This window comes from Plectropomus leopardus, chromosome 4 (genome assembly GCF_008729295.1).
Source record: "Plectropomus leopardus isolate mb chromosome 4, YSFRI_Pleo_2.0, whole genome shotgun sequence".
Classification (NCBI taxonomy): domain Eukaryota; kingdom Metazoa; phylum Chordata; class Actinopteri; order Perciformes; family Serranidae; genus Plectropomus; species Plectropomus leopardus.
In genome coordinates, this window is record NC_056466.1 from 34,933,353 (window position 1) to 34,947,835 (window position 14,483).

General features: G+C 38.1%; 2 protein-coding genes across 2 annotated transcripts in view; one reads left to right on the top strand and one right to left on the bottom strand.

Moving 5' to 3' along the window:
• Positions 1-4,884, top strand: part of c4h17orf67 (chromosome 4 C17orf67 homolog) — a 6,723-nt gene extending 1,839 nt beyond the window's left edge. The window contains exons 2-4 of the mRNA XM_042485964.1: positions 1,281-1,381; positions 2,779-2,900; positions 4,648-4,884. Of these exons, the coding sequence (XP_042341898.1) occupies positions 1,281-1,381; positions 2,779-2,895 (218 nt within the window). The 3' untranslated portion in view covers positions 2,896-2,900; positions 4,648-4,884. The remainder of the gene's footprint in view (positions 1-1,280; positions 1,382-2,778; positions 2,901-4,647) is intronic.
• Positions 4,885-10,718: 5,834 nt separating this feature from the next.
• On the bottom strand, positions 10,719-14,266 carry cbx8b (chromobox homolog 8b). Its single transcript, XM_042484987.1, has 5 exons — positions 14,114-14,266; positions 13,952-13,995; positions 13,663-13,728; positions 13,452-13,518; positions 10,719-11,792 (listed from the first exon to the last, which is right to left on the bottom strand). The coding sequence occupies exons 1-5, from the start codon at positions 14,180-14,182 to the stop codon at positions 10,923-10,925; spliced, it is 1,116 nt and encodes a 371-aa protein (XP_042340921.1). The 5' UTR covers positions 14,183-14,266; the 3' UTR covers positions 10,719-10,922.
• Between the last annotated feature and the right edge of the window lie 217 nt (positions 14,267-14,483).

Consider the following 14,483-nt stretch of genomic DNA (forward strand, 5'->3'; position numbering starts at 1 on the left):
ACGCCTTTGACAAGCATTTAAACCTCTGAAACCGGAGAAAATTGGTTTAAATTCTTTCTAAAACTTGAAAAACATAATGAGCAACTTGGCAAGACATGTCCCAAAAACTGCAAAAAAGTTAGTAACAAGTGACTAAGAAATGATCTAAAAATTAGCTGAAGCAGATGATGAGTTATTTTTTTTAAAAAAATGAACAAAAAATGTCTGGAAAACTATATTTGAAAATTATATTTAGAAATTTATACATATTTATAATTATATATTAACAATGTGTTATACACACACACACATGCATGCACGCACACACATTTTTTTTTTCATTTTTGGTGCTTATTTTCAAGTAATTTTCTTGTAACTTTTTACTATTTTCTTGCTAATTTTTTGTTGTCACCCTCTTTCCATGTTTAATAAATAACAAATAAAAAAAATCCAGCCAGTTTGCTCAGGTTTCAAAGGGTTAACTCAACAGTTGTCTTGACTCGGTAATATTTAGAAAACTGATCGTGCTTGATAAATAATGTAAGCACAACAAAAAGTTCTGAGTTTGCAGGATTATTTGAACAAAATGCCATTCTGAGCATCTCAAGACAAGACCAGCGTTTGTACATAACAAACAAAATTATTCAATCAAAGCAAATCCATGTTTAAGCCACATAAAAATATTTAAAAACAAAACACAAGAATTCAGATTAAATCTGTACCTCTGACTTTACTTAAGATTTCAACAGGACTTCATGTAATGCCATTTTATTACTAATATTAACAGTCAAATAAACTTCAGCCAACTTGTAAAAGACATAAAACTGTTTAGTTAAGTCTGACTAACTTGGTTTACTTATAACCTACAAAGAACAAGTTTATGCACTTCACATTTTTAAGATGCAACAAGCTCACAAAATTAAGTAAATGCAACTAAAATATACTATGCGTAAACTTAACAATTAGATATATAATGAACATAAATCAGATCTGACAGTTTTATTTACTTACCTTTATCAAGGCAGTCGTTTTGACTTACTTATAAAAGTAAGATCAACTGGTGAATTTACAGTGTAGAAAAAAATCAATTACTCACGCAGAGGTTAAATGAGAGCAGACAGTCTCACACACAATCAAAATTACTATCTTATTCTTTCATCCCCTTTAGTATCAACTTTATGTAATCTTTTCTTTCCCAGCAGCAGCAGCAGAACTGGATGTGCGCATCACATGACCACATGACATAAAAGTAAACATTTGATCTCCTTGCAGTCAGACTCTTATCTCTCTCTGTCCCTCAGATGCCAACCCTATCATCAAGGAGAGCTTTGCTAAGCAGCTGCTCCGCAGTAAGAGGCAGGAGCGGCCCATGAAGCCCGGCCACCCTGATGAGCCAATGAGGGTAAGGTTCATCAGAGCAAAGAGCACAGATACATCAGGAGGAGGCTGACTTGATTATTGGCTATTGATTGTACTGAATTCTATCACTTTGTGGCTGTAATGTAGCAGATAATCCAAAAAAATGAAAGTATTAACATAAAATTGAAATGTCATCATATATATTGAATGCTTCTAAAATAGATATTAAGGGACTAAGTTCATGCATATAGCATACATTTTGACATAGGTAGAAAAAAATCTACTTTGCATGTAGTATATTGAAAATAATTATTTTGTGTTTGTTTTTTTAAAAACAGTGGCATCATGACAAAAACCTAAAGGGTTAAAATTATAGAAATGAATGAATATTTGTTATTTATTATGAGGACTGATTTGGGTTTTGAAAAATAAACCCAATGAAAGTAGAAAATAATATTAATGTATAATTTTTTTCAAAGCTTGATTTTGAAGAGCACATTTTGTGCGCAGAGCGAGTGTGTGTGATATTAAAGGACTAACAAGTCATTATTTGTCTTTTACATGTCACAGTCATAGAAAATATTCACCCCAAATTTTCATAATTCAAGCCCCTAAGCATTTCAAAAAAATATTACAAGTGTATCTTAATACAATCTATGTCCAAATCAGCTAATATAAGACACTTTCAGTCTGTGTCACTGTGTCATTTGTTTGACAGTAATCTAAGTGCAGCAGCAGTATCTATACAGTAATCTGTCATCGTGTGTGTGTGTATTATCACGCTCTGAAGGAATCTCTGCATCAGTGCACAGGTCCAAACGTGTCCCCGTTTAGCTCCACTCATCTCTGTCATTTCACTCTGAGCTGTTTATTGAGCTGCTGCGCAAAACTGAAAGCAGAGGATTAAAAAGATCTGAGTCAGCGCTGATTCCCCTCTGAAACAAGCACTTTCATTTGTGCAAATGTGAGCAAAACAGACAGCTATCAGCTTTCTTGTTTCTTTAATAGTCGGCTGCTCGTACCTTGACCTCCTTCTTCTTTTTTTAACTTTAATGTTTATTGTGTTTTAGTTTGAATACACAACCACAAGTTTTATTCATATTAACTCATGACTTTCTTTTCATGAACAGAGAGAAAGAAAAACAAAACAAGCACAAAAAGGAAAAGCAGAACAGTCATGGTTACAGATGTCTATTTTCAAAGAAGGGCGTACATATATATTCAGTCTCTTGAAGTTTCTACATCTGATAGTCCAGAAGTTTTTCCCCATTGCGTCGAAGACATCTCCTCCGTTTGCTATGAAAGGTCATTTTTTTCCTGGGATAAATCTCTTTTATCATTTCTATCTACATGTGTTTGGATTTGTAGTGTTGTGTTGTGATTTACACATATTAAGCCACTCTTCTGTTGTAATTTTATCTTACCCCCCCCCCCCCCCAGGAGCACCTGCTCCACATGCAGGCTCTGGATCAGAGGGCCCAGGAGATTAACATGGAGAACTGGCTGAACCCTCACTGCTACCCCCGCTGTGACAGGAACTACGGATACCCCGTTTGATCTTGGTGATGACAACAACTTTCAGACATCACTTCAAACCCCAAAATGCACTCTGTACATGAAAGTAACACTATGCAGATACACAGCAACATCATCATCATCTGAGTTCATCAGCTCAGATTTTACTAATAAAACACTAACATACAGCATAATCCATTTTACACACTAACAAACATTTGGAGATTCCTGGTTCAAGGCTGCGATAGAGTCACCTTATTCATCTACAAGTGATTTTTTTTTAAAATTTCCTTTTTTCTTTTTATGCAAACTGAATGACTTATTTCTGTGTCGGCATTTTGCATCAGCTTAGGGTGTTAATTTCTCTTCCTGTTTTTTTGTGATTTTATCTTGACTGTTTGGCTCAAAAGGAAACCTCAGAAAGCTGACAGTTTCCAAGTTAAGCTCATGTCATTTACCTTAAACATGGCCACTTATCATACTTTATATCGTTTCAAAATAAAACTGGTTTCAAATAAACTGTATTTCACTGGAAACAGACATTGTAGACCCTTGGTCCTCCCCCAGGGGGTCCTCAGACTTACTGCAGGAGGAACCACCAAATTATATTTTCATAATGATTTGAAAGTTTTTTTTCTTTTGAAAAAAAAAGTCTAAAAATGCACTTTTTGTATTTCTATTTTGTCTTTGCAGTAACATACATTTGTGAAAGTAGAGTTTCCTACCTCACATACTTTAAAGCAAATACATGGTGCCTGGTTTAACCCTTTGAGACATGAGAAATGTAACTCTATTTCTATGAAGAAAACAGGGAGAAGTTACAACTTAAGAGTTGCGGGGAAATTACCTGAAATGTAGAATAAATAAATAAAATACAAAAGAAAAATAATTTTAAAAATAGAAAAGAAAATAGTAAAATACAGACAAAGAACAGATATATAGATTTTTTTAAGTTAATAACAATTATAATAAGAAAACTTTTATCTACATTTTTCTGAACATTTTTTTAGCTAAGGGGTTCTTGGCCTGAAAAATATTGAAGTATTCTTTTGTAGACATTTCATTTAAAGGGGTTTGGAATAGAGCAACATCAGCTTGTCACCAAAATAACATCAACACATGTCTACGCTTTCTGTTGGCAGAACAGATATCTAAAAAGCGAAGCAGTGCCCCAAAGGTTGTTTCAAATGGTTTCTGCTGATTCTGAGAAGAGGTCAACCGATATTGTTTTTTCAGGGCTGATACCAATTATTAGTTCTTAATGAGACAAATAACCAATATTTGGAACCGATATGTCTTTACGATAACAATGAAAATATTTCTGTTAATATTTGAAATTTGGAATATAACAAACTCCAGCACAAAACTTGTTTAAATGCCTTTAGCAAATGTTTAATATAAATACTGAAACGTTCAACATCATATACAGCAAGTTCCCAACAACTTCTTAAAATAAAGATAAGTGAAAATTTAAATAAAAAGTGAAGAAATTAAAGTAGCTCCTCGAGGTTTTAAAAAGTAAAAGTTCCTGCAATGCTAACACTTTCTTTGCATATACTGCAGGCTGCCTTCCCTGGTGTTGTTTGAGGTTATTAGGCACACTTTTTTATTAATTCATTTGATTGTCATCATTAAAATAAAATGCAGATGGAGATAATCGTCAAAATGGCAAATATCGGCTCTGATAATCGGCCAGGCTGATAATCTGTCGACCCCTAATTCTGAGTGCTGCTGAAATGCCTGTAAGACTGTTTAACTTCACTGAAGATTTGCTCTGAACCTTTTTCTCCTCAGGACCAGAAGTGATGACATGGACTCAAGAATGAAAATTCTGGAGAAATGAAACCATGAAAGATTCTCTCTCTCTCTCTCTCTCTCTGTTTCTGTGTTATATCTGAGTAGTTGACTGTTATCAGTAGTTCCTACATTTATTTTCTCAGTTGTGTATCATTGAGCATCACAGACTAAAATGTATTAATCGGGAATACAACCACAAATAAATCAAAAAGCATGCGTCTATACTGACCAATACTGGTTGTGTTGTTATTATTCTGATTATTAACCCTTTGAAACCTGGAACGACATCAGATTTCTTGTGCTGCATTCAGACCCATCACAGTCATTGAAGACTTTGAAACCTGACATTTGGGTTTGATTGCTTTTGAAAATATGGCTAAAAAAAGGGGAATAGGCAACTTTGCGAGAGATGTCCTGCAAATTGCAAAACTTAAAAAAAAATAAAAAGACCTGGAAATTAGTTATAAAGCAGAGAAAGAGAGAATTATTAGAAGATAATAAAAAAAATAGGGACAATGTCCAGAAAATTAAATAATCATAATCAACATTTTATCTTTGTATTTATTATTTTGTATTAGATTTTTTTTTTTCTCGTGTTGTTTTTTAACTGTTTTTTTTTTCTTTTTAAAAAAAAAATCAAGTAATTTTCTTGTAGCTTGAGACTTGTTATGGTTCCCTGAGTTTTTAAAAGAAATCAAGATAATTTGCTTTGGTTTTAAAGGGTTATTATGATATGAGAGGATGAGGAGAAGTGAGGCTGAAGGCTGCAGATCTTAGATCCAGCCCACCTTTGGTCCCTCATGGACAGAGCCATGCAGCTCTAGACAGAGACAGAATGGATTTACAGCATATGATTTACCACAATTGAAAATAATCTGATTGGTCTTTAATGGTTAAATTTAACAATATATTTCTGACCTGCTCACTGACTATTCCCCCATCAGACCTCTCAGGTGTTCAGACAGCAGCTTCCTGGTTGTATTCAGAATAAATCAGGAGCTGGTGAAGGTGTTGGGGGAGACCGGAGATGGCTGTTTCACTTTTTGACCCAGCACCTTTAACTCAATGAATTTCAGTAAAAGTACCCTCATTTCTCAACTACAAATAGCATTTTTTAAACTTCTACAAAAATATCACAGAATTCATTATTTGATGTCAAATGCAAAGAGTTCCATTGTTACAGCAAGTACTGGGGTAAGTTATGACCACAAGTGAGTGAAGAATTCAAAATCAAACAATGATTTTAAAAATATATGGAAGAAAAGTCATAAATACACTAATAACCTATTTCTAGGTCTAAGTGGCCAACCTGTACCTGCCAGACGCTCAGTGCCTCACATGGGGTGAGTCCAAAATACAGCAGCTGTGTTGATCTTCTGACGTTTTCTGTTTATTTTAGTTTACTTTTTGCATCTTCTCAGTGTCACATGGCAGATATAGAGTGTTCTTTGAGGCCAGACCTGACTGTATTTCCCTGCCTCAAGCACACCCCTATCAGTTTTTTTCCCACCAAATCTCCCTGCATGCTGCGAAACGGAATAAGATAGAGGAAATGTGTTTAGATGTCATCTGGGTTAGTTACTCTTTAAAAAGGTGTTACAGTCACGGTTAAGCTCGCTAAAGCAGCATGGTGGTTTGAAATAATCAGTGATGAAATGCTTTACATTTTACTCAAGACACTTAACTCTTTCACAAGTTACAAGTTACAGATGATGTAAAAAGTTAGTTTAGTCAGCTGGACCACAGTGCAGGCAGAGGCATGGGTTGCAACAAGAAATTATTTTTTATTATTATTTAATTGGTCTCTGAGTTTCTGGAGGGGGACAGGGGCTTGGTTAAGGACTCTGGGTCCTTGAAAAGTCCGGAGTCGTCGGAGTAAGGGTTTCCTTCCAGGACTGTGCTCAGGTGAGGTTTTCAGGAGGACGGAGGATTGTGGAGCTGAGGTGACCTGGTGACAGGACTCCAAGGATCTACACACAGGGAAAACTGATTAGAACTAAACCAACAAAACAGGAGCATAAGAGCAAAAGGAGAGGCTGACTGTGTAGCACTGGTGAGTAACAGACAATGTGGAGGAGAGAGACGGAATGAGCTGCTCCTTTAATCTTGCAGCAGTGGAGGTGGACTGATTGTATGATCAGCAGGTGAGTGATGACCTGCAGGTGTGTGGATAGTCAGTGGGCCAAACTCCACGACTTTACCTGGCTCCAGGGGGCAATGGACAGACACATGAGGGAGAGGGAAAAAAACGGATATAAAAGATGAGGGAAAAACAGAGTCCTAATAATCCTGATTTCAGCAGTATCAGTACTAATCCAAATAACGACTTGGTTAAAAAACAAACAATCAAACAAAACAACATCAAAATAAAACCCTTTCAAACATAAAAATCAGTATTTTGGCTGTAAAATCTGCACACTTTTTTACAACAACTATGAAATGTCACATGCACACTCAGGGAGGAAGGGGTCAAAATACACACATTACATGCCTTATAGATCAGCCCCTTTTGGATGAAAGTGGTGTTATTATAACCATCCCCAGTCTCCCCTGTGATGTAAGAGGATGAGGAGAGGTGAGGCTGAAGGCTGCAGATCTTAGATTCAGCCAAGCTCTGGTCCCTCGGGGACAGAGCCATGCAGCTCCTGGTTATAGACAGAAAGAGAATTAATTTTTAGCATCTGACCACAGTTTAAAATCATGCCATCATGCCAAAAACCTCCAAATCTCTGAGCAGATAGGTTTGCTTTCTTTTGAAAACATGGGGAAAAGGACAATGACCAAGTGCAGAAAATTAGAAAATTATTTTCCAAAATGCTAGTGAAAAACTGCTGTTAAAAATGCTTTTAATTTTTCAGTTTTCAATCATCATATTTATATATTTGAAATGATTTTTTTTTTTTTTTACAAAATCATCATCATTAATATAATAATAGGCAATTGTAGGTAATTTACTTTTTTTTTTTTAGTTAGCTAGTTAGTTTTTACTTTTTGCAATTTTTGGCTGATTTTTGGGCTTCTTAAGTCGCTCATTGCCTTCCCTCATGCTTTGGAAAGAAATTAGGCCACTTTGCTCAGGTTCAACTTAACAGTATATTTCTGACCTGCTCACTGACTATACCCCATCAGACCTCTTAGACTTTGGGACAGTGGCTTTCAGCTTGTTCCCAGAATACATCAGGAGCTGGTAAAGGTGTTAGTAACTGCTGGCCTGCCCTCTGAACGCTTTGCGTAACGAGCTGCGCGCTGTGAGCTCTGCACAGGCTGCATTTACAGCTCAGCTAAACCTTTCTGTTTTCTCATGCCTCATTGCTCCAGTGTTTTGTGGTCGTGCGTGTGCATGTGTAAACCGGCTGTTGTCTCAGACCTGAGTGACCAGTAGTGTGAGTGTGGGTATTACGGGTTGTATCCATAGTTATTTTCAGTGTTGCGCCATTGCATGGAATATAGCTACTTTGTGTTCTTTTCATGATTCTTTCTTCTTTTTAAAAACTGTTACAAACATGTTAAATAAAGCCGCCTCGCCTTGCGTCACATCTAAATCTGTAATTAATGACGCAATGCGTTCTGACAGCGGGGGGGGTGATTATTGATACAAATATAATCAACTAATAAACAATGTTGTATTAAGATAGATCAAATTACAAAGCAATGTATTAAGTAATTAAAATGAATTCCACCTTTACCAAATGAAACATTTGGGATAAACACATCGTTATAATTAAACGATATATTCTCAAAAATTACAAATAAATATTTGTTATTCTGAGAAGGGCCACGTTGTGCATAGGGAGTACTTTTAATTTTGGTACTTTAGTTTTTGGTTGTTTTTTTTTTTTACTTTAATTGAAGTAAATATTCGAATGCAGGACTTTTACTTGTAACAGAGTATTTCTGACCTATAGTTTTGCTACTTTTACTTTAAATCTTGAATGTTTCTTCCACCACTGACAGGATCAGTTATCATAAGCACAGTAAACTACTTCGGTATATTATTTGGAACCAGCGAAATTAAGGTAGGCCTATGTTGTATCGAGGCTTGCAGGTGGACCTGATGCGTCATGCACAGACAGGGCGGTGTCGTCCCTGCAAAGCTCAGTAAAAAGTAGGTCCGTCGGTCCGCGCACTCGGGAGGAATAGGCCTAGGAGGAGCTGCTCGGAAAAAACAAACAATTAAGAGAAGAAAAATATGTATTTCAAATGGGCATACTATCCATCTGCAAAGTCTATAAATGATGTGGTGTGTGGTATTAGTTTATATATTATCCCTATAAGAAATTTAAAAAATGCCGCGTACTCTGAAATAATAGAAAAATACAAAAAAAAAAAAAAAACTTAATATAATGAATAAAAGACAATTCCTTCAAAAAAATGTAACAGTCGGGGCCTGTGAGAAAGAAGAGCTGCATCTCTTTTCAAGTAGCCTATAAAAACGCACCTATGACGCACGGCGCAAACGTGAACATCAAATCCTCACAGCTGCTCTGTGCGCACAGACTGCTGTTTGGGGAGAAGCCCATTTTCTGCAAAGCTCACTCTGAGCAGACTGACTGCAGGCCTGCTGCAGCAGCTCTGGATCAGCTTCAGGTTATGGGTTTTCGCCCGCGCCTGAGGCCTTTACCTCCAGCTCAGTGCGCGCGAGTGACCCTTTCTTCAGCTTTAAAAAGCGCATTTTTTTTCAAAGATTTCCAAATTACCTATCTAAGTCCATTAAAACATATAGTAATATAAGAAAGAATTAAATAAGCCTAATAATTTAGGTGGTGGCCTAAAAGCCTACTTGCGTATTCATAGTTGCCAAATCTATTATTGTGAGTTTACGCGTTGCTTTTTCGCATGATTTCAGACGTGAAGGGCCGACGGCGCTAAAAATAAAAAAGAAAATTTAAAAAACTGACAGTAACACACAACAAAATGAGAAAATTCAAAGGATTTATTGGAAAGCGTCTAAAAAGCAATTTGACACCGACTCTGTAATTATCGTCTTACATTAAAGCTTTATGAACATTTTCTATGAAAAATGTAAAATATACCATGTTAATGGAAAACTGTAGTTATACACACGTCGTGAAAACGGTCCGCTTTGAATTTATTCTTTTATGTTACAGTTAGAAATGTTAGACATCACAAACTCCGAGACGGACTCGGACTTTGAATACAACAGAAGCAGATTATTTCTTAATACTTTTGAATTCAAAGTGCTTGAGTACATTTTTTAAATATCAACCCTGTTATATTAAACAGGGTACACTGTAAATTCTGAAAAGCAGATTTTAACTTTAAAAAACCTAGGAAACCAACTGCTTTGAAAAATAAAATATTAATCTTAATTTATGTTTACTTCATATCTAATTGTTAAGTTCACATAAAAGTACTTATATTTGCTCGATTTTTTAAAAAGTTGTTGTGACCTCAAATACCAAGTTTAATTAATCTTTCTACCTTTTAACAACTTCAGTAAACCAAGTTTACTGTGCTATATAGCTGTATTCTGCTGGTTGCAAACTAATCAGTGTTACCTGTATTTTCTTAAATATGTTAAGAAAACAGAACTGGAGGATCTCCTGACTTCATCACTGGCAAAATTCTCTTTGTGATGAATGAGTTAAGTAGGACTAACTGAAGTTACTAACACTTACAAAGAACAAAAAAAAGTTCACTTGTCATTTTTAAGTTGCAAAAACGTCACAAAATTATGTAAATATAGTTAAATTTCAAGTAAACTTAACACTTGAATATAAAGTAAACAGAAATTAAAATCTGAAGTTGTATTTACTTTCCTTTTTCAAGGCAATCAGTTTCCAAGATCATTTTCAGTAATATCAACTTGTCAGATTTTACAGTGAGATTCAGTCTAATCAGTTCAAATTAGAAAAAAATATCCAATCCACAGACTGAATTTAATATCTAAGCCTCAGCTCACCTCTAAAACTTTGCTAGCATGAGCTCAGGCGGAAGATATGAGAGTGAGAAAAAAATACATTCTAGTTAGTTACAATTGCAAAATAGTAATATTCACAAGCTCTGTACATCAGCGGCTGCAAAGGAAACATGCAACTGTTAACCAGTGCAGGATGTGAAATGGACTTCATTTGATTTGGTCAATACATTAAACAGATGTCCCACTTTATACTATTTACACATATGCACATTATGTAATTTGATTTTAAACATTACATACAAAACCTGCTTGGCTTAATAATCACACGATGTCCTACGAGCATCTGAATGACTGATAAAGAAACAAAGTGTGGCAGAAAGACGTCAGTCAATCATCTTTTGTCTTTGAAGAAGCCTTTTGAAGTGCTGCTCTCCTTGATGGTGACGGTCAGGAAGTTGGTGGTCACGTCCGTCACCATGACCTTTTCCACGTCCCCGATAGACGGCCTCCATGTCACTTCGTCCAAGTCGTCGTCGAGCCTGGTCGGGGACGGCCTGTCCAAGAAGTACGGCTTTTCCATCTGTGGAAGCTCAGCGGGGCGACTCAGACTCTGGCTCAGTTTGGACTGGTGCTTGAAGTGCACAGGTGCCAGGTAGCTGGAGCTGTCCTTAGTCCTGTGTGTGTCCGTGTCTGTCCTGTGCGGGTGCAGGCCGCGCTCTGAGTACAGCTGTTTGTAGGAGCCTCCGCCGGAGATTCCCCGGCTGTGTGTGTGGTGGTGATGGTGGTGGTGGTGATGGTGGTGTTTGTGACTGTGACCATGGATCTCTGGGTGTCTGTGGGCCACTTTGACCAGCCTCATCTCTTGACCCCCCTGGAGCTTAGCCAGTTTGTGTTGGCTGTGGCTCATCTGTTCCTCCGCTCTCCTCTTGTAGGGCTCAGAGACAGCGGGGCCGCAGCTGCTGTCCTTGAAGCGGGGCTTAGGCTTGGGCCCTCTTTTTTTGGGTATGTGGATGAGGTCTTCTGGACTGCTTTGCTGGGGTGAAGGCTGCTGGTATTCACGGGGGCTCAGTTCTGGCTGTCGGATGCGTGCACTTTCACCGCGGTTGACTGTACTGGGTGGGAAGATGGTGGGAACAACAGCTCTCAGGCCCTCTCTGGCCCTGGGGGTGACAACTGGCTCTGGAGTTGGGTAGCTGATGTGCATCCCTCTGACTGCATCGCTCCTGAACTCATAAGACTTGGCTTTGACTTTAGCCTGAGCCTATTGGAAGGTAAGGAAAAGAAAGGGAAATTATTATCCAAATTCACGGTAATTTTATGGAAATTTGTTTTAAAAACTTTTCCCTAATTTGAAGCCCTGACCAAGACTGGTGTTTGGTCAAAACATGTTGGCTTTTTTAATGATTTAGACATTATAATTAAGGCTTTTTAATGTAATTCCTCCTCGTTTTTCACACTTTTGGAGTGCCTGGATTTCCCTCTCGCTTTATCCTGTTGTTTCCCATTTTCCATGAGCACCCAATTCAATTTCGTGACCTACATTTGATTGTAGTCTACAGAGCAACCAATAATCTTTCTTTGTTTTCCGGAATTGTTTAAACCCATAGCAAAAAAATGTTTTTCTAGCCCCACTTGACGGGCATTTTCAATCACATCACATTCAAACTCAATTTAAACATAATTTCAGCTAGCTGGCATACAAGAAGAGAGAGGGAACACAGGGAGAAAATGAACTTGATCAAAACGTCGTATATCGACACAAATGAGAGCTACGTTATGCTCACAGCTAACGAAAATACATTTGCTTTTATGTTACCTTACATGGAACGATGTCTTTACACCCAACAAAATTCCATGACTTTGCCAAAATTTTTATTTTTTATTAATACCATGGCTTTTCCAGGCCTGGAGAATATGACTGTGAAATCCCAAGACCTTCACTGTAAAGAGAAAGTAATTTTTTTAACCTTAAGCGGCATAGTGTCTGGGTGGCCATAACATTTTAAGTTGACTGAATTTGCAAAGACAAGTTGAGCTAATTCTGTAAAAAGAGACAACATGGGGTAATTCTGTAATGATTCAACATGTCTTCTTGATCTTGAAAATGCAAGGCAGCCAGGACACTGACATTAAGTTAAAACAAATGGTTTCTTTTTACAGTGGCTGGTTTTGACCATGGGAACCCTGTAAATGTATACAAAACATGCCGATTCCTTTCCACTTGTTTATTTCTTAGTTGACTTAACCGGCCTTTTCCACACCAGGCACTTTGACTTGTCATAGTAGGACAGCCATTTAAATATGGTTTCAAACAAGAACTAAAAAGCTACAGCATTAACAACAATTCCTGCCAGGACACAGATGTATAGTAAAATCCCGCTTATACACATTTTTAAGTCCTGTCAACGGAGATTGTGGTATTTAGTGCAAGATAAACTGTCGCTCATTAAGCAATTTTCACGCATCGTTGTGCTGAAAAGCTGAAACCTCTTGCTAATTGCATCACTGTAAATCAACTATATTATTCGCACAGGAAAGTGACATTTACGCGTGTGGATTTAATGACGGATATGGAAATAAAAACGAATTTTATATAATGATTTTAAGACGCTCAAACAGCAGGTTCTAAACCGGACTGGCTTTTTGGAAATGTATTTCAAACGCTCTTTAGCATGTCATCAGCTCCCCATTAGCGAAGTTGAATTCACTGAATATGCATAATTAGCATCATTAAAGAGCACTGAAAAACAATACGACCGAAAGTACACTGTTAGGAAACTATCATACACATAATATAACATTAGACAATGTTGTATGAAAATGAGACCATTAGGGGTGATGACACTGTCGCGTGAGGATGCAGTTTACACACACACACACACACACACACACACACACGAAACAACACAGCTAATTTTACCTTGAGCAGAAACGTCTTGGGTTTGGGTCCTCTCTTTTTGGGCCCGTACAGCTCCCTTTCACGCTCCCTGAGAGGCACACACAGTGACAGACACCCATTAAGAGTGTAACGGGAGCAAAGTGCACCGAGGACACCATATATTTCACGTTACTGGACGTTAACACTCACTAGCTCTGCCCATAAAGGCTAGCCCAGACATATTTAACGTTACCTCTGCTCGAAAGCGGCAAACAGGCGGGAGTCCAAGATATTCTCCTCCGGCTCCCAAGTGCTGTATCTGTGAATAACAGCATTATAGCGTTCAGTGAGAGTGAGGAAGCGAGCGCTGACACACACAGTGTGGAGATGGCCGTTAGCCTGCGAGCTAAAAAAATCCCCATCGTGCTACAGCTCAGTTTTAATCCGGGGCTGTCTCGCTAGCTTCGGAAAGCTAACGACAGCCACAGACACCACCGCCGCGGCTCGATAACATACAAGACACACAATGTAGCAGGACTTACTTGGGAGACCAGCCCTTCCATTTCACTAGGTACTCAATGCGACCCTGCGTGCCATCAGAAACAAACAGAAATGACTTTATTAGCCTGCAGGGCAACACTAGTAAGAGTGCGCTGTTGGTGCATTCTATTCAACGCTGAGGGAGAAAAGGGGCACGCGCTTACCTTCCTTATCCTCCGTTTAATGATAGACTCGGCGGCGAACACCCTCTCCCCGACGGCAGACAGCTCCATGTTTACTACAGTGCTACCTACCGTTAGCTCGCTGGACGCTAACGCTAGCAGAGCAGATATTTTTCTCCAGTCCCAGCCACTCTGAATTCCCGACAGACCATAATACTCCCGAACAGAATGGACGTCAGCGCAGTTTTTTTTACTGCGTTGCTAAGGAACCGCAGTCGGTGGAACCTCTAGAAGAGCGGCCATTGGTGGAGCCGTTGCTACGTGCTCGGGTTGCTAAGTAAGGGGAGGAGCGTGCGCCTGTGTGAATTCTTTCGGGGGGTGGCTTTTTTTCCCCGCGCGGCGCGTGAATCAT